The sequence below is a fragment of the Zalophus californianus genome, chromosome 1, assembly GCF_009762305.2.
Source record: "Zalophus californianus isolate mZalCal1 chromosome 1, mZalCal1.pri.v2, whole genome shotgun sequence".
Lineage (NCBI taxonomy): Eukaryota > Metazoa > Chordata > Mammalia > Carnivora > Otariidae > Zalophus > Zalophus californianus.
In genome coordinates, this window is record NC_045595.1 from 59271146 (window position 1) to 59295181 (window position 24036).

At 51.8% G+C, this 24036-nt stretch overlaps 1 protein-coding gene across 1 annotated transcript in view; it reads left to right on the forward strand.

The window, feature by feature from the left end:
* Positions 1-367: 367 nt before the first annotated feature.
* The window catches only part of UROC1 (urocanate hydratase 1), a 45043-nt gene continuing 21374 nt past the window's right edge, over positions 368-24036 (forward strand). Inside the window, exons 1-13 of the mRNA XM_027583207.2 lie at positions 368-604; positions 9825-9955; positions 11095-11188; positions 12115-12174; positions 12501-12629; positions 12755-12816; positions 16801-16867; positions 16954-17097; positions 18768-18856; positions 21572-21634; positions 21947-22126; positions 22428-22525; positions 23381-23453. Of these exons, the coding sequence (XP_027439008.1) occupies positions 479-604; positions 9825-9955; positions 11095-11188; positions 12115-12174; positions 12501-12629; positions 12755-12816; positions 16801-16867; positions 16954-17097; positions 18768-18856; positions 21572-21634; positions 21947-22126; positions 22428-22525; positions 23381-23453 (1316 nt within the window). The 5' untranslated portion in view covers positions 368-478. The remainder of the gene's footprint in view (positions 605-9824; positions 9956-11094; positions 11189-12114; positions 12175-12500; positions 12630-12754; positions 12817-16800; positions 16868-16953; positions 17098-18767; positions 18857-21571; positions 21635-21946; positions 22127-22427; positions 22526-23380; positions 23454-24036) is intronic.

Here is a 24036-nt window from a genome sequence, read left to right on the forward strand (position 1 = left end):
ACAAGGAGCACTGCCTGCCTTCTGCACAGACCCTGCATTCTGTGCCAGCTTCAGTATCACATGGCTCCCCATCACCAAGATACCAACCCAACATCGCCTGCCTGGGGTAAGACTGCCAAAGCAAACCCCAACATCAGAGCCCCACCAATCTCTCCAAAGCTGTGTCCTAGAAAACGCAACCCCTCAAGGCCAACACCCCACTAACAGGACAAACAGACCCCTATGTAGCAGTCTCCCCTGCATGAAGTCTGCCTCTCCCCAGAGCACTGCCCCCACCTCAGGTCAACACTGCAGGCAGGCAGGCTAGGGGCCAATGACCCAATGACCTATACTTGGCTCCTTCTGCGGGCCCTGGGCCCAATGAGGGGCTGGAGGAGGTGGCTCTGGAGCAGGAGGTCCCCGCCCAGTGGGATCATGATTGCCCAGTTTCGGCCTGGCCTCCCCACAGAGCTGGCCTCCGTCTCTGTCTCAGCCAGACATGTCCAGCCTCCAGGCACTATGCTCTGGCCTGCCACTGCAGCCCCTCCCGGAGAACCCGGGCCGCTGGGCTGGGGTGCCCCACGCACCGGTCAGGACCCCCGGCCTCAGCCCCGCAGAGGAGCAGGTAAGAAGTCGGGCCCCATTCCCGCAGGGCCTTTTGCCCTCTGGGTGCCCTCCAGATGGTCCGGGTGGGCACTTCCTACTCCTGTTGTATCTGCGGGAGCTGCAGCTTCTCAACTCAACTTCCCACCCCTGCCGGCCAGGAGCTCCCGAGGGGGTGGCGACGGGACAGGGGGACCCAACGTGTTCCACCCTCGGCCCATCCACTTCCTCATTCTCTCCCCAACGGCCATCCTTGGGTGCAAGATTAGGGTACCCATTACTGATGGGGATCCTGAGACTCAAGGTCACTCAGCCAGGAAGCAGTGGCTCTGTGGCTGCCTTCAGTCAGAGGAGCGAAGCCGGGGCGAAGTACCCCAAAAGCACAGCAGCGCGGTGTACCCTCCTGCCCAGACACGCACACGACTTTGAATCTACGAAGCCAGCTCTTGTCTTCGCCTGTGTCCCTCCCCGCAAATCTTGCAGTGAGTTTGCCGCAGAAGGCTAGAAGGGCAGTGGGGGCGTGATGACGCTGGTAGGAACAGGACGGAAGCCAGGTGTCCCCACCGTCGCCTACAGCCCCGAGAGCCCGGCCAGAGACGGCCCGGGACTGGGGGCGCTCCAGCCAGCACCCCTGGCAGGTCTGACCGTCTGGGAGCACGCGTGTCTCCCTCGTAAGCTGGGGATAATTACACCACGCGGTAGTGGAGGCCAATGAAATGAAGTAGGTGGCACGGTTATATCAACAGTATTCTCTTTTTCTTTACTCAGAATTACTAGAGAATTTCAGGAACAGTGTGTGTGGGGGGAGGATAGAAAATATAAATAAGCACAAACATTAAAAAAGGAATCACACAACCCCACCCCAGATAAAGACTGCTGCGCTTCAGCGGCTGCCCCCTAAACTTTCTGCCCAGCACTGCTCACAAAGTGGGGGCGGGGCGCTGGGGTGGGCCGGGGGGGCGCTGGGGTGGGCCGGGGGGGCGCTGGGGTGGGCCGGGGGGGCGCTGGAACGGGGAGGGGGCGGGGCTGGGAGGAGCTGGCACGAGAGAAGGGTGGGGCGGAGTGCTGGGGGTGAGGGTTTTTTTTGGGGGCGGGGCTGGGCTGAGCGGGAGTTAGGAGAAGGGTGGGGGCGGGGTACTGGGTGTGAGGGGTGTTGCGTGGGCAGGCTCTGGGGCGGGGCTGGAAGGAGCTGGAGACGGGGAAGGGTGGGGGCAGGGCGCAGGGGAGTGCCGGGTGTTGCTGGGGCGGGGCGCTGTGTCTGGCTCCACCCCCTTCAGGGGGCGGTGCTTATCTCGCCCAGCCCAACAAGTCAAGGTTGTCATTAAAGCTTCCTCCCCCTGGGTCACCTCCCCGCTGGGTGCCAAGGCCTCGACTTTTGATCTTGAGGGCCTGGAGGGCTCTGCCACCTGCCCATCTCAGGTGATGCTTTTTTTTTTTTTTAAGATTTTATTTATTTGACAGAGAGAGAGAGAGAGAGACAGCGAGAGAGGGAACACAAGCAGGGGGAGTGGAGAGGGAGAAGCAGGCTTCCAGCTGAGCAGGGAGCCTGATGCGGGGCTCTATCCCAGGACCCTGGGACAATGACCTGAGCTGAAGGCAGATGCTTAATGACTGAGCCACCCGGGCGCCCCTCAGGTGATACTTTTATGGCAGTGTGTTGGTCTCTTGTGTTGGGAGGAGGGCACCCAGGAGCTGAGGAGCTTGGTTACCTCATCTTTGCCCTGGGTATGTCGCCATTTGCTTGAAGGACACAAAACCCCTGGAGTAGGGGCTACTTGCAGGTCTGGGAGTTTGGACTGTTGAAGCCGCTAAACCTTCCCTGGGGTACCAGGGTCAGCCAGCCTTCCATTGGTGCTTGTGAAACAGTAAGAAAGATGTATGTTGACCTCTGCCCTGACCTCTCTTCCTGCTAATACTTGGTCTTTGACCCCAGTTCCTGACACAAAGCTCCTAAATTCTTTGGAATTTCCTGGGTGATAGGAGCCTCTTTTGTTCTAAGGAAGCCACTGTGGGTGGGCTCCTAGATGGGGGCTGGTCACCAAAAAGACCATTCCATGATTAGAAACTTGGAACCTTGGGCCCCACCCCCCATTCTCTAGAGAGGGGAGAGGGGAGAGAAATCTAGTTAATAATCCATCATGCTTTGTGCTGAAGCCTCCATAAAAATCCCTTAACCACAGGGTTCAGAGAGCTGGGTTGCTGAACACACTGAAGTGCTGGGGCAGGTGTGGTGCCCCAAAAGGGCATGGAAGCTCCATGCCCCTTCCCCAGACTTTGCCTTGTGTACCTCTTTGTCTGGTTGTTCATCTGTATCCTTTTTCATATGCTTTATTATATAATAAACCAGTAGACATGTTTCTCTGAGTTCTGTGAGCTGCTCTAGCAAATTAGGAACCCAAGGAAGGAGGTTGTGGGAGTCCTAATATGTAGCTCGTTGGTCAGAAGTACAGGTGCAAGCCTGGGATGTGTGACCGGCATCTGAAGTGGGAGGGGCAGGTTTTGGGACTCAGTGTATTAGCTCCCGGTGTGAGCTGACTCCGCGTAGATGGTGTCAGAACTGAATTGAATCTTAGGTCCCCCAGCTGGTGGGGAGAATTGGTCATGTGGGGAAACCCCTCAAACCGGTCGCAGAAGCGTCCTGTGTGAGAACATTCCCCTTAGAGAAGAAACACGAGAGGCAGTCCCAAACCCAGTGACTTCATCAGCAGCTCGCTTTATACTTTGCCTTCAGCTTGTTTTCAATTCTTCTAAAATTTAATGTGTCTCTTTGATTTTTGACATAAACTTTCCAGGTAATTTTGTAAGATAAGGAAGTCAAGTATTATAATCGTGGAAGCTCCCCACTTCTCCTCCTGAGTCACCATGGCCATTTTTTGGCATATCACCCACACACATTCTATGTACATGCAAAAGGTGTGTGTGTCCTTCTTAAGAATATAGACACATTCTATACACGTCAGTTTTTTTAGGTGTTCGTTATTGGTGAGTTTAGAGTTGTCCCATACTTGTAACTGGTGCGCAGTATTTCATTACTTGGGTGCGCTTCACTCATTGTTCTTCTTTAAGTAGATTTCTCTGCTTAAATATAGAGTATGGTCTGGCTATAATTTTAGTCGGTGTATTCTCAGCACAAACACAGGACATCTCTATAGTGCGGAGTGAAATTTTTGTCATGTAATAGGAGCAGTTGCTCTACTAGAAATGTCTTTAGCACCCCCTGGTGCCATATGCAACTACTCTTAGTGACCTGTTCTCCAAATCCTGCCCCACCTGCAGGGGCTATTCTGGACATCAGATACCCAGACCTGAAAACCTCGCACCTGTGTTCGTGTCCCCATCACTAATAACACACTATGTTGAGCTTCTTGAGAGTGGGGATCTGTTGGGTTCATTCCTGGGTCTTCAGTGACACCAGTACTTGTTTGTTGAATGAACAGGCAAGAGTCTATGCTAAGTGCTCCAACCAAATCCTTCAAGAGTTTAGTGTGCAGGACAAACCTAGGAGGGCCTCTTGGAGGAGGTGGTCGTGGCAACATGGTCAAGATTCTTAGACTGGGAAATCCAAAAAGGAAGGCCATTTGGAGACAAAGGGGGGCAGTGAGTGAACATGCAGAGAAGGGCCTGTCCAAAGTATCATGGGGGTGAAGGAGGCCCCGTGTAGGTCCAAGCTGGCTATGGAGCTTGGAGAGTCAGGCCCAGCCAAATTATTGAGGACCCTGAAAGCCAAAAGCAGTGGGGACTTTATCAGATGAGTAATGGGTATCCCTTGAGGGTTTCTGAGTAGGGGCATGACCTGCTGCTTAACAATACTCCCCACAGAGAGTATAAAGGTTTCTACAGATTTCCTAAAAGGGCAGGGTGGGCAAGAGGCCCAACTAGAAGAAAGAAGTGGCAGCATGGAGGGCCATGAGTGTGGGAGATGATTATTTTGATGGCTGGCAATCCCATGGTACATGTATGTGCCAGACTCTGTTCAGTTAGTTGCCAAGACAGCCTATGACGTGTGTGCTGTTATTGTGCTCATTTTGCAGGAGAGGAGAATGAAGTTCAGGGAGGTGAAGGGTGCATGTGCCGTATAGCCACCGCTCTGGGATAGACTGAGATCTGAAGAGCCGGAGCACTGTAGCTGCAGCCTGGGCAGAGGCCGCCCCACCCACAGCTAGGAAGCACCTGAGCCACAGTTTAGACCCAGGAGGTCTGGCTCCATTTCGGGCCAGAGCTGGCCTAATGAAGCCTGAGAAAGAGTGGGTGCAAGGACTGGGGTGATTCAAACAAGGCCACGCCAGGTGGATCATGGCCATGATTTTTGACAGAAAGAGTGAAGTCAAAAACTTACAGGTGCCAGTTAGGATGGAAGGAAGGCCTAAGCTGAGTTCTCTCCCTCTCCCTCTCCTGTCTGTCTGTCTGTCTGTCTATCTGTCTCTGTCTCTGTCTCTCTCTCTCTCTCTCACACACACACACACACACACACACACACACACACACACACACACACACACACACACACACACACTGTTCTGTGAGCTAAACAAAGTCGCAGGCTGGTACCCGTTTAGGTGATCAGCCACGATCCAGGAAAGATTTGTTTATGGCGGAAGTACCACTGTTCCCAAGACAGTATTCTGTCACTGTCTATTATTTTCCTGGGGCTGCTGTAATAAATCTCCATAAACGGAGTGGCTTTAAAACAGCACAAATGTAGTCTCTTACAATTGCGCATGTCAGAAATCTGAAATGGGTTTCCTTGGGCCACGAACAAGCAACACTAACGTGTATGCAAGGATATTGACATCATGCTTGTTCTTTTGCTTTCTGATTGAGTCTTGTGATTCCCATTTTGGGGGCGCAAATATTACACATGAGATTGTCCTGGTTTATGTTTACATGTCTCAAAAGTTCATGATATATTTTCAGTAGCATTAAATATATTGTAAAATATCAAGTTAAAAAATATATGCAGCAGGGCTGCATTCCTTCCAGAAGGTTCCGGGGGGTTGGGGGTGGAGTGGGGGTGGATTTCTTTGTTTGCCTTTTCTAGCTTCTAGAGCCTGTCTGTGGGTTTTGGCTTGTGGTCTCACCCTGCCTTCCATCTTCACAGCCACCAGCATAGCCAATTCAAGTCTCCTTTTCTGACTCAGACCCTCCTGCTTCCCTCTTACGAGGACTCTGGTGAATATATAGGGCGGAGCTGGGTAATGCAGGATAATCTCCCGTCTTCAAATCCTTAATCACATCTGCAAAAATCACATCTCTTTTGCCTTGTAATGTAACATATTCATAGGTTCCAAGGAATAGAATGCAGACATCTTTGGGGGCCATTATTCTGCCCACCACACCATTAGGCATCCAGAATTCTCCAACCTGATGACTAAACCCGGGACATTCTATGAATTAATCCTCTGGCCCTAAGGGCACAGGCCACTGAGTTTGTTAGATTTTTAGGCCTATTAAGCCCAGGTGGGAGTGGAGAGTTGTCTAGAATATTCTTTCCAATTTATGTGTCTTGAATACATCTGATTTTATCAATAAGAACCCACTTAGAACATGTATTATATGATTAATGGGCCGTAATTTCACCAATGATAATTCTCCTCTGACATTTTTTTTTTTTAAGGATCTTATTTATTTATTTGACAGAGAGGGAGAGAGAGAAAAGGAAGCATGAGCAGTGCGAGGGGCAGAAGGAGAGGAAGAAGCAGACTCCCCGCTGAGCAGGGAGCCCGATGTGGGACTCGATCCCAGGACCCTGGGATCATGAGCTGAGCTGAAGACAGACACTTAACCGACTGAGTCCCCCAGGCACCCCGACCTCTACAATCTATGTGCTGCACAGCAGACCCTCTGATGTAGACTGAGATTTGGAGAACTGAAGTACTCGTGGTCACATCCTGTGATTAGCATCCCAGCTGACCACCCAGATGTGAGTTGCCAAGTAGGGTGCCTGCTGGCTCTCCCTGTGGGTGTTGTGACATCTTAAAATAAACCAAAGACCTCTAAACAAGGAAGCTACAAAGTTGGGTTAGGGAGGAAGCAAAAAACTCCTTAGGTTCTGGTTTAGGGGTCTTTAAAAGAGCAGGTGAGTAGAGACGCTGTGTGCTGGACAGTGTGCATTTTCTCCTCTGATCCTTCCGACTACACAGCTGAGTAGGCCATGCCAAGAGATGAGGAGACTGAGGCAGGGGTGAGCAGCCCAGGGTCACACAGTAGGTGGCAGGGCCAGGGGCAGGCTCAGCTCCGGCTGCTGTTCATGCTTCTCGGGGGGCCGCTGACCCTGTCATTCCACCCAGCCTTTCCTCGCTGAGCCTACTCTGCAGAGGTCCCCAGGGTCCCTGGGCACCTGGGCTCCCCCATAGTCCTGCCTCATGCCTGTGGTGGGGTCTTGAGCAGATACAACCTGTCTGAGCACCATTTTCTCATATTAATGCTGAGAGCTGCTCCCAATAAGAGACTCGGAGCACTGAATCCTGGCCAGCAAACAGAGCTGCTGCTTTGTAAATTTTTTCACAAGAAATATTTACTGCATGTCTATTGCATAACTCTAGACATAGGGGATGAAGTTATCGAACAAAACTATAATAGAAGACTATGTTCCTGAACTAAGTAAAAACATGAAATTGTCGATAAAAAGATACAGTTTATCCTGGAAAGAGAAAAACATGAAAATCTGTTGTAGGATAGTTGACATTAAGACATATCTAGACTAAATTAGTGAATTTCGGGGATAAAGAAAAATTCAATGGTTATAAAATGGAAATCTTATGCAAGGGGAAAATATGGCACCCAGAGCTTTTGTGCTGCATTTAGGATTCAGGAACTTGCCAGAATCCCCTTTATGTGTATGGCATACATGCATTCTTCCTTCAGAACAGGCTGAATTTTTTACAGTGTTTAAAGACATTTTGAAGAATGGCCAAGTTATTTCTATCAATTGGTACATTTTAAAAATCATAGCATTTGACAAGGTTGAGTCCAGGACCTCAGTAAGTTTGAGGGAAGGCGGCCCTGCTGTGAGGATATCGGGTTCCCACTGTGCTGCCCCCTCTTAGTGGGTTGTGAAATCTGTTTGGGGGGTTGCAATCAGTATTTATTAGAAAATGAAATAAAAGAAACTAGAACAGGACAGAATACATTAGGAGCTATGTAGTAAGGTCAAGTCCTGTGTAGATTTTGTGTGTGTGTGTGTGTGTGTGTATGTATTGCTTTTGAAACTTCTCTCTAAATGCTCAGTTTCACTTGAAAAACTCTTATGAGAAGCTCTACACCAGCTAGAAAACAACAGTAATCCTTGTGTTGAGGTGTACACGCACAGAAAGCAGCCAAAACCACGTGTGCACAGATGTGAATGTCACAGGTGCACAGGGAGAGGGGGACAGACCCGGGCCTTGAAAGGGGACCGCTGTCCTGACATCTAATGCGTGGCTTGGCCTGTCAACAGAGTTATGCAGTGTGTCCCTAAAGTGTGGGCTTCTTTCACTCAACAGCAGGTTGGGAGAGGCTGCCTGGCCGCTGCATGTCGCTGTTGGTGGTTTACCCTCGTTACTGTCCTGTAGTGGTTCCCAAAATGGGGTCCCTGGGCCAGCAGTGGCAGCACCAGGGAACCGGTCAGAGACGCAGATCAGAGGCTGCACCAGACCCTCTGGGTGATTCCAACGTCTGCTGGAGTTTGAGACGCTCCTGCGGCAGCGTATTCCTAGCCACTCTTCTTGAGGGAGAGACTCCTATTTCTCATCAGTTGTTTTTCCAAGGGAGAAGGGATGATGCGTGTCTGTTCCACATGAAAATTAACGCCCTGAGCGGGGGTTTTCTTTATGGCCTTTCTCGCCATCTGCTGCGTCCTGCTTACCCACCTCCTTTCTTTCCTCCTAGCCCACCCAGCCCCAAGGCCCCAGTGACACCCTCGTCCCTCAGTCCTGGGTGTGTCTTACCCATACCCATGCAGCGTTGGACCTCTGGGTGCATCGCATAGGTGGTCCTGCTCCTAGCCCTCTGCCCCAGGCACCTGTGCTCCTGGCTGGGCATCCAGTGTCATCTCCCTGGTAGCACTTCTGTCCCTGCCCACATGCTGGCGTACCCAGGCCTAGGCCCTAGCGCGTTCTCCTGTCACCTGCTGCCTCCCCGTGTCCAAAGCCCACCTATCTTCCTCAAGTATCACACCACCTCTTCCCTCAGCAGATAGGCACTGAGTGCACATGAGGGAATAAATTCGCCACACCCAGCTCCTCATCTCCCCACCCCCAAAGCGCTTTGTGCCCCAGGATCAGCTGGTTGAAGAAATGGCCTCCACATCCACCCAGACACCAGGCTGTCACCTTGGTCCCCTCTCCCACTTTGCCTGCGTCCGGGCTCTAGTCCAGGTGTTGGAAGGAAGAGCGCTATGAAGGGTCTGCCAGGGCTCCTGCCCTCCTTGAACTTAGCAAGACGGATTGTAAGCGATAAAACAAGCAACCCCTAGAACATCCAACAGTGAAAAGCTTGGGAAGGAGACAGAGGCAGGGGGAGAGCCTGGGAGTCAAGAGGGGGAGATCAAGGCGGGCCACGGCAGAGGGGGGCATCTGGACTGAGGCCTGAGTGAAGGAAGAGACCCTCCAAGAGAAGGCAGGGTGGCAGAGAGGGTTTAGGCAGAGGGAAGGGTAAGTGCCAAGGCCCTGCGCCAGGACCAGGACCCTCAGGGATGTCTGGAGGAGTGACCAGAGGGCTTGGGCGTTGGTCTGGATGAGAAGCCCTGGGAAGGTTTCTTCTTTCTCTTGGCTTGCTGTCCCTGGCTCCAGGCTCTTACCCCAGGCCTGCCTGGGTCTGGAGGGATCTCACTTCCAGAGCTGCAACTGTGCAGTTGTGCATTGTCTGAGGCTGGTTGCCAAGCTGGGCGCTGATGCAGTGCTGCCTCTCTACACTTGCACAAGGTGGCCGTGGGCTCCTGGTGGATCTGCTTTCCCCACCCTTCAGTCTGCATCTCCCACTGTAGCTGCAAGCCTCAGGGCAGGCCCCTCTCCAGTCCTTGACTGGGATAAACAGAGGCAGGGACTAGAGGTCTGCCTACATGAGGGGGGAGGGCAATCATGGAAGGCTTCTTGTAGGAGGTGACATTGTAGATGGGCTTGGAGTGAGAACTAGGTAGTCTCTGGGTGGGGGCATATGTTTCTCAGTGGAGCAGAGGTGAATCTAAGCAGGGAAAGGGGATGGCCTCACAGTGCTTGGCCTGGAGATCCCCCTCCCGCTGCTGCCCCCCCCCTCTCCTCCCCCAGTTGGCGCTGAGGAATGCCCTGCGCTACTTCCCCCTGGATGTCCAGGAGCTACTGGCCCCTGAGTTTGCCCAGGAGCTGCGACTGTATGGGCATATCTACATGTACCGGTTCTGCCCTGACATGAAAATGAGGTCAGTGCTGGGGGGTGCAGCGTCAAAGGGGGTCCAGAGTGGGCAGCACTCTGTGGGAGGGATGGAGCTGGAGGTCAGCCGGGGGGAATCCAGGCTGTCCACACTAGGAGGCCCACAGCTGTGATAGGCTGAGTGGACAGCCCTCACACAGAGAGGGGGTGGTGGCTGTGTTGTCGTCTGTGGGGGGGTCTGTAGCCTCCAGCTGGCTACAGCCGCCAGCCTGGCCAGAAGATGGGGGAATCCTTTTCAGACAGGTATCTCTGACCTACCATCCTGGGGAGTCAATCCTGAGCAATTCTGGAGCCAAATTGTATATGAAATCCCTTTTCTAAACTTCATGTCTTGTCCTACCGAGAGATGAGGAGAGCTTTAAAGGGATGGCTCTGTCAGTGTCCTCAAACAGCTTAGGTTCCCCATCAGGGGGTCTCACGCTGAACGGTGCATGGCACTGGAGGCCTTGTAAAAAAAAAAGTGGATGGCTGGGCCTCACCCTACATTGTGGATTCAGCAGTTCTGGGGGGTGGGGGCCCGAGGATCTGCCATTCTCATGGTTCCCAGACAATGCTGCCCCCACCCAAAGCTCACACTCTAAGCACCACTGTTCTTGAATATGCTGAGGCCCAGACTTGTCTGGAACCACCCCAGGGAATGTCATTCCCCCCATAAAGTAGGAGCCACATCCCCTCATTCCTGTCAGGGCCTGTCGGCCTGGTATCTGCTCTAGAGTTGATGCCCAGGAGCACTGGTGGCACGAAGGAAGAAGGGATGAATAAATTCCATCTGGAGTGGAGGCTTCTGGAAGGCAGACATCAGCTTTGCTTCGAAGTCCGTTTTCTCCCAGTTGCACCTTGCCAAGTGGGGAGGAAGGGCGGTCCAGCTGGGTAGGGACCTAACTCCCCATCAGGGGAGGCGAAGGACAGGGGTGCAAAGCACAACGTGAGCTCCAGAGTGGGCTGGCCTGGATGCTTTGGAACCGCCATCTGCTGGCAACTCCCTGGCGACTTCTGCAGGATGCCGTCTTGCTGTCCGCACCTGCGTGTCCAGGTGCTGGGCTGTGGCCAGCGTGGGCCTGAGCTTTAGCAGGCAGGGAGGCTGGTGCCCTCCCATTGTCGCACCTGGTGGCTGGACTCCCCTTGCAGGGCCTACCCAATCGACCAGTACCCTTGCCGGACGAGAGCCGCTGCAGCCATCATGCACATGATCATGAACAACCTGGACCCTGCCGTGGCCCAGGTAACAAGCAGGGGAAACTGAGGCCTGGGATCAGCACTGCCCAGTAGAAATGCAATTCAAGACATACGTATAATGCTTTTAAGCCTTTGATTTACAAACAAAGATAGATTCATGGGAAGTTGTAAAGGTAGTGGAGAGGGGACCACCGAACCTGCTCCCAGCTTCCCTCAGTGGCTGTATCTTCGGTGACTACCACACCTCATCAACATTGCTATAGTGGACACACATGTCATTTTAAATTTTCTAAAAGCCACATGAAAATGTAAAAAAAACCCCCAAAAAACAGATTTACTATTGTATTTTGTTTATCCCAATGTATCAGAAATATTATCATTTTAACCTGCAGTATAAACATTATTGAAATATTTTACAACCTTTTTTCCTACTAAGTCTTTGAAGTCAGGGTGTATTTTACATTCAGAGCATGTCAGATGAGCTATGGTTCAAGTGTTCGATAGCCACACATGGATGACCCAGTCTGGCCATGTGTGTCTGGCACGGGCGTCCTTGGGGACCAGGCTGTACATCAGACACCCATTTTGAGAAAGGATAGCCTTTGCAGGGGTGTGTCCAAGTATTAAACTTGAGGGCGATATGGTCCTAGAATTTGAATATTCCACCTCGAGGCGAGAACTTCCTCAGCCCTGGCCCTGGCCTCAGAACCTGGTCACAGACGGACCCCTGACATTGACCCTGGGCTAAGTTCCCAGAGGGACCCCAGATCCAGGTCTGACCCTCACCTCACACTGAGCTCTTACCTGGTCACAAGGGGGGCAATGTTCCCTGGGCCTTGCCCTTTCTGCCTTCTCCCCCTGCCCTTAACACTCCTTCTTCAAGGGCCATCAGCCACCTTGCCCTGTTGGGCACAGTGCCGAGGTGGGGGCCATCCCAGGCCCCCATCTCAGATGACATCATGTTTTCTCCAGTTTCCGCAGGAGCTTGTGACCTATGGAGGAAATGGGCAGGTGTTCAGCAACTGGGCTCAGGTACGCTGGACTCTATGGCTCTTCCCCCCCCGCCCCCCGCCACGTCTTCTGGCCTGGTAGGAGCTTACAGCCAGGGCTCAGGACTCAGGTCTCTGCCTCCCTGTTGCCTGAGAGGCCAACACTGGAGATACTCAGTTACTGAGTAACCCAAGGTCATGAATGGCAGTATTGGAGGCACCAGGAGACAATGGAGAGTAATGAAGGCCTGGAGGGGTGGGGCACTGGCAGGACTTCTAGGGCTGTGGGAGCTCTCTGGGCCTGGGTGGTGACTTGGGGTGCAATGTGCCCCCCCTTACAGAGCCCTCCATGTTTCCTCTCCCCTGCAGTTCTGGCTGACGATGTCCTACTTGTCTCAGATGACAGAGGAGCAGACCCTGGTCATGTATAGTGGACACCCACTGGGCCTCTTCCCGAGCAGCCCCCAGGCCCCCAGGCTGGTCATCACTAATGGGATGGTGGGTCCTGGGGCAGCTGGGCATAGTCCTGCCTTGGGGCGGGAGAGCCAGGTGCCCCCAACACCTGCCTCCCCATCGTTCCCTCTGTGCGCCCCCAGCCCTTGGCTCCCATCCCTCTTTTCCAGGTCATTCCCAACTACTCCTCCAGGACAGAGTATGAGAAGCTCTTTGCCATGGGAGTTACAATGTAAGTCCTATCTCACTGTTTCAGTTTATATGAGGGTGTTTCCACCTCAGCCATGCTTTATTATAAAACTGTGTAGCAACATTAAAAACAATTTGAAAAACACTCACAATGGCAGCACCAAAGCACAATTTCATGTTGACATATTCCCTAAGGGTTTTTGTGGATATGCATACTACAATTTTTAAACACTTGTGAGCAAGTGAACAATTTGGATTCTGCTTTTTCCCAACATTTCGTTATATTATGAACAATTTCAAATAGACAAAACATTGAAAGAATTAACAGTGAGCACCGAGACACTGTGTTTAACACACTACCAAACTCTGTATCCCATGTCTGTCTATCCGCCCTTCTATCCATCTGTCTGACCAACTTGGCTTTTGATGCGTCTCAAAGTAAGCTGTAGATATGATGGCCTGGAATTCAGTATTTGTTTACAGGGTTTTCTTTTTTCCTTTTGAAGTAAAATTTACATGAAATGTAAATTTCATCCTAGTGCACATTTTGATAAGTTTGACAAATGTATGCACCTTGCAACCCAAACTCCAAGATACAGAGCACAACCATTTCATCTGTCATAAAATTAATGCATGCTCTGAATGGAAAGTTTTTCCCTCAAACATTATAAGAAGAGCTACAGTGGAAGGGAAATCCCTCTCTCATCCTATACTCCCCATTTGAGGGGAGTAAAGTCTGTGTTTTTCCAAACATTTCTTACGCACATGGTTACAGGTTTAGGTAGACCGTTACAGGCCCTCTGCACTAGCCTTTCCACCTTTGACGATATCGTTCCATTTCAGGGAACGTGAGAGTCTAATTGACCCTTATTTTACCTGCAGTGTTCAATTGTAGCATGATTTATTTGACCCCCTTGCCACCTGATTTGGATTGTTTCCAGTTCTTTGGGCTTATAAAGAATGCTACAGTGAATGTCCTGATCTGTATATTTTTGTGGATCTCTGGGAGTGTTGCTCTGGACTAATAACCACAAGTTGTTACTGGGACCAACAAAGTGGGTCCACTCCTCAGAGAGCTATAGAGATCACGCCAGGTGGCGTTGCCTCACAAGGTCACTTTATTCGTACAAATAAGGACATCACAGGGACTATCCAAAGCCACTCTCCCAGCAGGGGCAAGCAGGCCCCTTTTAGTAGGGTTTTGGATGAATATTCAGAGGGTGATTTTAATATTATAATGAGGCTGCGGTAACTGTCAGGCACTTTCTGATTCATGGGCACAGGGGGTTGTTCTCAAATGTTTCTTCTCCCATTCCAGCAGTCCCTTCCTTAGTTTCTAAAAGAGGAAATTGACAGGCAGGAGCCTCTAGGCATTTCCTGAGTTCAGGAGTCAGTCCTGAGTTCAGGGGTTCGAGGGGCCTCACCAGTGACCAAGGGTGATCAGGTCTGTCGTATTGGGAGTCAGTTAGCCAGGCCTCAGGCTAGTTATAATAATCATCATAATAGTCACTACCATGTGTCTTAAGATTTATAGATAGCTTCACATTTGGTCCTCTACACAAGCCTCAGCACTGGGTGCCCTTCTTAGCCCATTTTGTGGAGGAAGAAACTGAGGCTCAGAAACCCAATTATTTTTCTAGTTAGTCATAAGTAGTTGCTGGTATTATTATTTACTAGGAGGTCCCACAGCCTCTTTTGTGTCAATGGAAGCAGCCGCCAGGTCAGAGGGGCAGGATCTGTGTCCTGGATCCGCTGCCTCCTAAGTGTGACTTTGGACAAGTTGATGTGCTTCTGTTTTGTAGGTTCAGGATGGAAGTTTAAAGAGAGTGGAACTGCAGAGTTAGACCTGGTCTGCCACACCTGAGGGTTGATCCAGGTGCTGTGGGCAATTGGCTAAATGGATGCAAATTGCCCACAGAGGTGGGAAGAGGTTTACATGTATGTATACGGGATCTGAGAACCTCTAACAGAAGCAAAGCCGGCCTTTTCACTGTCAGGCTGACAAAACAAAGCTACAGATAACAACAAGTACCAGGGAGGATGTGGGAAAACAGGCAGTCACAGATTGTGGGTGGTCTAGGTCAGTACAACAAGCCTGGGGGTGGCCAGGAGGACTATATCTAGCAGCTGGGGTCAAAGTTCCAAGTGCAGTTAACTTGATCCCACAATTTTACCTCCAGGAGTTATTTTGGGAGCAACATGCAGTGGATAACTTGAGCACAAAGGACAGAATCAGAAGGATTTAAAATCAGTTCCCAGCTCTGCTGCATATCCTTGTATAACCTTGGAACTTGGATCCTATCTATAAAGAGGGGATTTAATAACTCCTGCCTCAAAGAGTTGTGTGAGAATTCATGAAATGATAGAAGGGATGCCCTTTTCCACGTGGCACGAAGGGAGCCCTTGAGCCCTCTGTTTGAGTGGATGTGGGCCCACTAGGGAGCACACCCTGTGGCAGAGGGTAGGGGGCCCATGCAGCCTTGTGAGCGGTTATGATGGTTTCACCCATCTCCCTGGGTGGGTATTTATTATCTTAGCACTCACTATTTTTTATGTTTTTTAATAGACAACCTTCCAAGGTAAGTATAATGCCTCCCCCTTTTTTGGAAGAAGATGCAGAGGTTCCACATGGCCCGGTGCCTTATCCAAATTATGGGATAGCCTTGGCATCAGGCACAGAGCTACAAGGATCAGGATCCACCGTTGATCCAGGAGAGAGGAGGGGCTGGGGAGAGTTGCTGGGGGACAGGAACCCGGTAGAAAAGAGATAGGGAGTTTAAATTGATGAAGGAGAAAAGCAAGCATCAGTAAGCCCTGGAGCATCTTACCTCAGTGGTCCTCAGGGAAGAGGAAGGTTCAGGCAACAGAAGAATGCTGTCCTTCCCCCATTGCATTGCCAGAAAATCCAAGTGTGTGATAATTATCAAGTGATGGATACAGGCATGCTCATGCATTGCCGGTGACAGTCACTTTGGCATTTGAGAGTATCTATTCATATTTGAAATGTTTGCGCCCGAGGACCCAGCACTAGTCTTTCCTGATTCCTTCGCTGGGCCCCGGGAGAGGGGGAGCAGGCAGCTCACGGCCACTGAGGTGTTGGTTGTTTGCATAGTGAGACCGCAGGGGGCAGGGGAACATTCTGTGGCTTCTGACATTGCGTGCTGCGGAGCCATGAATAGGAACAAGCAGGATCTGTGTGTGCGGTGGTGGAAAGGACCGCACCGCTGATGTGCCCCGCCATGGACACAGTGCCGCTACCTACACAGTGAGGCCATTTATGCAAATAACACTGATACTAATGACAACGGTGACCCACATGCGAACAGTGCTCCCAGGGCCCTTCGCAGCAGTCAGCCTCACCGAGGCATGGCACAGCGGCTCGGTGAGCCCGATACACGCGTGTGTGGTGCCAGCCCCTCTCTGAAGACACCACCCCTGCCTCCTGCAGCTCCGTGCTGCCCTCCAGCAGGTAGACTCCCCAGTGAAGGTCACTGAAGGTCATAGGATGGAATCCCACAGAACATACTCTTTCACGTCTGGCTTCTTCACGGAGCCACTTGACACACCCTAGGACTTCGGTCGTTTTCTTTGCCATGTAGCATTTCGTTGTGTTCATACGCTGCCATCGCTTCTCTGTCCTCCGTGATGGGCAATCCAGTGGTTTCACGGGGTGGCTGCTGTGAATACAGTTGCTGTGAACAGTGGTGTGTGTGTCTTTACGTGGGTGTGAGCCTGGACCGTGAAAGTGCTGGGTCTCACTCAGCCTCCGCTGATATGGCCCAATAGTCCCCAAAGTGATTTTACCAATTATAGTACAATTTTGAATAAAACAAAATCTGTTATAAAAGATCCAGGAGGTCAGAGGGGACCAGAATTGGGGGACTGTAGCTTTATCTCTGTTTACTTTTTTTTGAAGGAAAATGTATTAATGCATTTGGGGGTAATTAAAAAGGAATTTTAAGCCATGTAATGTGGAAGCTGTGCCTGGCTCTGGGCTCACCCCTGGCCTTGCCTTGTCTGTGGTCAGGTACGGCCAGATGACCGCAGGCAGCTACTGCTACATCGGTCCCCAGGGAATCGTCCACGGCACAGTGGTGAGAGACAGGGCCACACCTGGCTGCAGGGGTGGGAGGCTGATGTGCTGGAAGGGAGAGCAAGTGCCTGCCTCTTCTCCTGGCAGCTCACCGTGTTGAATGCGGGCCGACGGTACCTGGGTGTCAAGGACCTCTCTGGGAAAGTCTTTGTCACCTCCGGGCTGGGCGGAATGAGTGGCGCTCAGGCCAAAGCCGCAGTCATCGTGGGGTGCATCGGTGTGATAGCAGAGGTGAGCCCAGCAGGAGCCCGGTCCCTGCCCACGGGCTTCCTCCCTCCATCCAGAGCCACTCACAGCTCCCTCTTCTCTTGCCACCGCTGCCCCGAAGCCTCCCAGTGTGAGTTCCCACGGCAGCGTATGCCTGCTGCCTTCAAAGTACCCATCCAACGCCTGCTGACGCTTTCCCGTGAAACTGATCTTCTGTGGGCACTGCTTCCCTTATCCCACCGAATCCTGGGAGTACGGCTGGTGGATAATGAATGTGGATAAATGAGCATAGACTTCCCCACTCAGGTCAGAGTCAGGCATCAGTGGAGGTGTGTGCAGGCGGCTCGTGCTCAGAGGCTCTCACGGCTTTCTTGGGGAGTGCCAAGGGCAGAAGGGAGGAAGGGAGAGGAGGCGAGGAGTTTTAAGACAAACCTTGGATGGGGTCGGGGGTACTTTCTCATGGGAGATGTTATTTCCAGCTTTCAGGGGGACAGAGGATGGCCCGAGTGTCCTTGCACAGATGTCTCTTAAGCAACTTGTATTTAAAATAATCAATATGCCAGAGTGGAACATTTTGGGGGGCCTGCCCTTGGCCCCTACATGGAAAATAAGTTATAGCAGCTAATACTAGCTTTCACAGAGGTCATCCCCTGGAATCTGCAGGAAAGCAGCCTATGTTTTTATTTTTATTTTTTAAAGACTTTATTTATTTACTTGAGAGAGAGAGAGAGAGAGAGAATGAGTGGGGGAGGGGCAGAGGGACAGGGAGAAGCAGACTCCCCACTGAGCAGGGAGCCCGATGCAGGACTCGATCCCAGGACTCAGAGATCATGACCCAAGCTGAAGACAGCCGCTTAACCAACTGAGCCACCCAGGTGCGCCCAGCCTATGTTTTTTTTAAAAGCCTTGACTTCCCCTTGCCTCATCCTCAACACTCATCCTCATCTACGTTCCCCTGTATCTTCAAAAAGTGTTTGCCCCAGAGAGAACATTCAGTAAATATGTGTAATAAAATTCCCAAATAGTAAATAAGTAATCCTAAAGAGAGAGAAGCCTTGGTGGTACACACCTCTGTGATTCACACTTAGTTGATACTAAGCCTGTGTCATACATTCTTGTACTTCTTAGGAATCCACTTGGCTTCAGGTAACAGGAAATCAAACTATAGCGGCTTCCACAAATAGGGTTTTATTTTTCTCACACAGCCAGCAGTGATGGCATTGGTCCAGTAGCTCAGTGATGTCAAGGCCAACATCTCTAGATTGTCTTGGGTTTCCCTCATAGATACAAAATGGCTGCCCCAGCCCCAGCCTATCCCATCTCCATTTAAGGCAGGAAGGAGGGAGAAGGGAAGTGCCACCTATGACTGAGAAAATAATACTTAAGAAACCCCTTCTTTTACCTCATTGGTCAGTATTGGATCAAATGGAAGTTCTTACCTAAAAGGAAGGCTGGAGACAGTGGACAGAGTAGTTGTGGGTTTGCCTGGACTGGGGCTGAGCACAGTGTCCCCCTGAAAATCCGGGTTCTGTTGATAAGGAAGGCAGGAGGGAGAATAAGTATTGGAAAACAGCTCACAGCCTCTGCCCTGACACTGCGTTATAAAAAGTGGGTGACCTACATGGGGGACGTCATCTTCCTAGTGGAGGCTGGCATGCCCAGTAACTGGGAGACCCTGTGTCTCATGATCCCAGGTGGATAAAGCCGCCCTCATGAAACGCCACGAGCAAGGATGGCTGATGGAAGTGACCGACAGCTTGGACCACTGTATTGAAAGACTCAGGTACAGTGCCTGACACGTGAGCATGGGGAAGTGGGGAGACCCCAAGAAGGGGCCTGGAGGCTGGACTGCTTTACATGGGCCTGTTAAATGCCTGACACTTGGCCACAGGTGGTGCCTCACCAAGTGACCCCACAGAAGTCGTACTGTACCAACATCACAGGACAAACCATGGGGTTTGAATCACGACCCCGAGATCAAGAGTTGCATACTCTACTGACCGAGCCAGCCAGGCGCCCCTTCTAATTCCATTAGAATTTCTCACTAGTCCCTAGGGCTAGGGTGCAGGTAACCCTGGAGTTCCCATACCTGGTGGTCAGACACTTGCTGCTAGATGATTTTCTTGATATTGAGCCACCATTGTGCAAAGACTGTGCCTTGTATTTCTCACTGTTGTGGCCTCAGTGCCCAGCCCAGAACCTAGCACATAATAGGTGCTCATCTAATCTGTTGGAGGGAAATGAGCCTTTGAAAGATGGAACCGGGGGCGCCTGGGTGGCTCAGTCGGTTAAGCGGCTGCCTTCGGCTCAGGTCATGATCCCAGGGTCCTGGAATCGAGCCCCATGTCCGGCTCCCTGCTCAGCAGAGAGCCTGCTTCTCCCTCTCCCTCTGCCTGCCACTCTGCCTACTTGTGCTCTCTATCTCTCTGTCAAATAAATAAATAAAATCTTTAAAAAAAAAAAAAAAGAAAGATGGAACCGTTCCTCAGCGTGACTCCAGGTTAGGGGTAAGCTGATCTTCCTTCCCACTCATGCTCTGGTTCTCAGGGAGGGGGACAAGGGGTTGGCAACATTTCCCTCTGGTTTGATGTTTTCTGAGGTATTTTAGTGGGAATGGGGGAGGACTGTCCTGGGGGCTGCTGATCCAATGCCATTTTGTTTGTTTGTTTTAGAGAGAGAGAACACAAGGGGGCAGGGGAGGGGCACAGGGAGAGAGAATCCCAAGCAGACTCCCTGCTGTGCTCAGAGCCCTACACAGGGCTCCATCTCACGACCCTGAGATCATAACCTGAGCCAAAATCAAGAGTTGGACACTTCACCTACTGATGCCAGTTTTTTGAAGCATCCTCTTACTTTGCAGAACTGAGCTCTGTTTGGGGAAGACACACCGCACAGTGGTTCTCCAGCTCTGCTACAATTAGATTTGCCCAAGGCTCTTCAAAAGGGGCTTATAGGAAAATGTTCAAGCATATACTGAATTGAGAAATACTCCCATTACCAGGATTGGATACTATTTGACACTGATCTTTTAAAAATACTAGTTTGACCCCATTGCACGCCTGTGTAAGACTCTCGGGTGAGTTTCCATTAAATATAGGAATATAGGAGAAATTCCAGACTTCTAGTGGGACATTGATGGGTCTGGCTCCTAAACCTGTTAATGCTGTTGAGCATCCTGATCACACTCACACACTTACATACATGTGCATGCACTCATACACACACACACGCGCGCACGCACACACACACACACACACACACACACACCACAGAATCAGGTCAAATCTTTTTAACAGAGGGCCTGAAGCAGCCCGTCGGGTTATACTTCTGCTCCCTGAGCTGCGGAAGGCACAGATGGGAGTGGAGTGAGCCTCTGGGAGTGGGGGCCCAGTCCCCATGCTGGTCTGCAGCTGGGCTCCCATCTTCCTTCTCCACTGGTCACGACTTCCACGCTCCTCACTGCTCTAGGACTATATGCCTTTTCCTGCTTCCTTTTCCTTGCGCTTGGGAGAGAGGGGCGCATTGGCTCCACTGGCATCTCTCTGCCAAGAGTGGTGTTCAGTCAAACTGCATCTCTGAGTGGGTGCCCAAACTCTCGACGTATTCGTGCTTTCTGACACTTCTACCTGTGGGGCTTTATATATTTTGTATTAAATATGCTGTCTTTTTTTTTTTTTTTGTCCTTTTATTTCTCCCAATAATGTTTGGAGTCATCTTTTTTTATTTTAAGATTTTATTTATTTATTTGAGACAGACAGAGAGAGAGAGAGAGAGCATGAGAGATGGGGAGGGGAAGAGGGAGAGGGAGAAGCAGACTCCCCACTGAGCACGGAGCCCAAGGTGGGGCTCAGTCCCTGGGCCCTGAGATCATGACCAGAGCTGAAGGCAGACGCTCAATCGACTGAGCACCCAGGCGCCACTCATCTTTTTTTTTAGATTTATTTATTTTAGAGAGAAAGAGAGAGAGCACAAGCACATGCAAGCGGGGGGTGGGCAGAGGGAAGGAATCTCAAGCAGACTCCCCACTGAGCACAGAGCCTGAGGCGGGGCCCCTATGTGAGGCTCGATCTCACGTTCCCGAGATCACGACCTGAGCTAAAATCAAGAGTCAGACGCTTAACTGACTCAATCACCCAGGCGCCCTCTGGAATCACCTTTAGTGATGTCTGCAATTTTAGGATCACCTTGCATGGGTTCCAGAACAATCCCAATCAGTGTGCTAACAGCAACAGCCCTGATTCTGTGAGTCCTCTCAAGAAGGCTTGTCACTGTTGTCATTTCATTTCTCTCATCTGGGGCATTCAAGTCTGCTGTTACAGTTCTGGGTCCTCAAAAGCCATGCAGCAGAGGTCCCTGCACCTTGGGCCCCGATGCTGGCACGCAGTGCTTGTGGTGACCTCCAGGGTCTTCTGCATTCCTGCCTGCTTGGTGTTGCTGGGGGAGGGGCAGCTGTAGGCAGGTGCAATGGGCCATCTGCTCTGCTCTTGTGCCCTTCTAGGGAAGCAAGGAAAAGGAAGGAGGTGCTCAGCCTTGGTTACCATGGCAATGTGGTGGATCTTTGGTAAGTGGAGGATGGGAGTTGGCAGCCTTGGGGACCCTGCGTGAACCTCCCTCTCCAGGCAAGGTACTGATGGTGGCGTTGTGCTCCCCAGACACAAAGCTTCCAATGTACTCAGCTTAACGCTCCGATCCCAGTTTTCAAGGCTCAGATCCTGGGCCGACTTTACAGCAGCCTTCCTACAGATGTTCTTTTGAGAGGGGAGGGCAATCCCCTCCCAGCTGGGCCGTGAACTCAGGCCCCAGAGGGTGTCTACCCTTGCCCTGGGCACATGCAAGGTGCCGCCCGGCATTGATCACCACATATCTTTCCCAGGGAGCGCCTGGTCCACGAATTGGACACAACAGGGGAGCTCTTGGTGGACCTGGGGTCAGACCAGACGTCCTGTCACAACCCATTCAATGGTGGTTACTACCCTGTGCAGCTGGGCTTCGCAGAGGCCCAGAGCCTCATGGCCTCTGACCCTGCTGCATTCAAGGACCTGGTCCAGGAAAGGTGACGATGTCCCAGGGCTACTCCAGGTGTGGGGGGGTGGCGGGACTGCACACAGCTGGCAGGAGCTTTTGGACTGGGTGTCTCTGGTCTCTGCCTGGTTCTGCAGGGGCCAACTGTGTGGCCTTAGGCGAGACCTTTAATCTCTCTGAACCTGTATCCTCCTCCGTCAGATGGGATGGAAACAGAGCTGGCTGAGCCTCATGGGGTGCAGTTGAGAGGTGACAGGGGTGAGGCACAGAGGGCCTGTTCTCAGAACCTTACGGGTGGGCAGGGCTGACCACGAACCACCGGCCTCTTGCAGCCTGAGAAGGCAAGTCTCCGCCATCAACAGACTGGCCAAGGAGAATTTCTTCTTTTGGGACTATGGCAATGCCTTCCTCTTGGAGGCCCAAAGAGCAGGTGAGACACAACAAAGACGAGGTGTGGGGGCCCCAGTCTCCGCAGGCTGGGAAGGGCCAAGAGCCTGGCACTGTGCACTCTCCCTTCTCACCAGCCAGGAGTGGGCCTGGCAGGTCCCCCAGGGGAAGTGGGGACACAGCATGCAGCTTTCACTGTGCCCCTGCCCAGGCCTTCTGGGAGCTGGTCCTGCCAGGTCCTTGGCCTCGCTGGGCCTCAGTTTTTCCATTTGCCTTAAGAATGTCAAGTGACACAAAGAGTTGGTAGGATGCTCGGATATAAGTTCCAGCGAGGGCGGGGGTTGGGGGGGTGGGGGAGGGAATGCAGCCTAACTTTTCTGTGAAGGAAACTCTTTTTAAAATTTAAATTCAATTAATTAACATTTGGTGTAGCCTTAGTTTCAGAGTTAGAGGTCAGTGATTCGTCAGTCTTCTATAACACCCAGGGCTCATTCCAGCACCGTGCCCTCCTTAATGTCTGCGGGAGACTTTTCTGTAGAACGGGTGGCCCGTGCTGGAAGGTAAAGTGCAGAAGGTACAAAACTACACAGAGGAAGGTCGCCCTCCCAGCCCTGCCCCTGGCTCCCCTCCTGGAGTCCAAAGGCTCTGCTGGGCCTGTCGGGGCACCAATGGATATGGGGGTAACATGGGTACACCCTGCCCGGCCCCACACCAACAGCGGCACTTGCTGTCTCCCAGCCCCAGTGGGGCTACCCTAGAAAAACAGAGCATGTCCACTGTTTTTCCCTGGCATCCTTGTTTAAATCCCTGTGCGGAGAGTGGCATGAGTCCTCGCCTTGGGGCAGGTGGGCCAGCCCTCATACCCTCCACTGATTCTGTGCGGGTGCTCTGCCCACAGGAGCAGATGTGGAGAAGAAAGGCGCCAACAAGACGGAATTCCGCTACCCCTCGTATGTCCAGCACATCATGGGGTAAGTGATGGGGTCACTTCCAGCCTCTGGGTCCTAGACTCTCAGGCTGGGAAAGTCCTTGGGTAGGGAGAAACAGGAGATAACTGGAGGGAGATCCAGCTGAGAGGGGGAGGCCTCAAGGTCAAACCAAGCAACACAGGGGCGGGGGATGGGAGGCCTCAGGATGCTTCTGGAAGGTCTGCCAGCCCATTTGTGCACAAGATGGGACCAGAGAGGGCAGGGAGAAAGGCGATGGTCTTCTTCTCAGGTTCACTGTGGGTGAGGAAGCAGAGGCTCAGGGGCCGCACAGCCAGGCTACACACAGCAGGTGCTGGGCGCTGTCCAGAGAGGAGCGTGGGCCTGGGGGACGGGTGAGGCCAGGGGCCTGGAGACCACCTAGGAAGGTAGTTTGCCTAAGGCAAACCTGGCCAAGCCCCCACATTTACTGTTTCTCCCAACTACTTCGATGTAGTTCATTGATTTTCAGGTTGTCTTTGTAACAACACTAAAAAGGAATTTCTGCCTGTCTGTGTCCCAGCTCCCTGCTCCTGCAGCAAGAGATGGTGCAGATCTAAGAGGAGGGACAGAGAACCAGAGGGAGGGG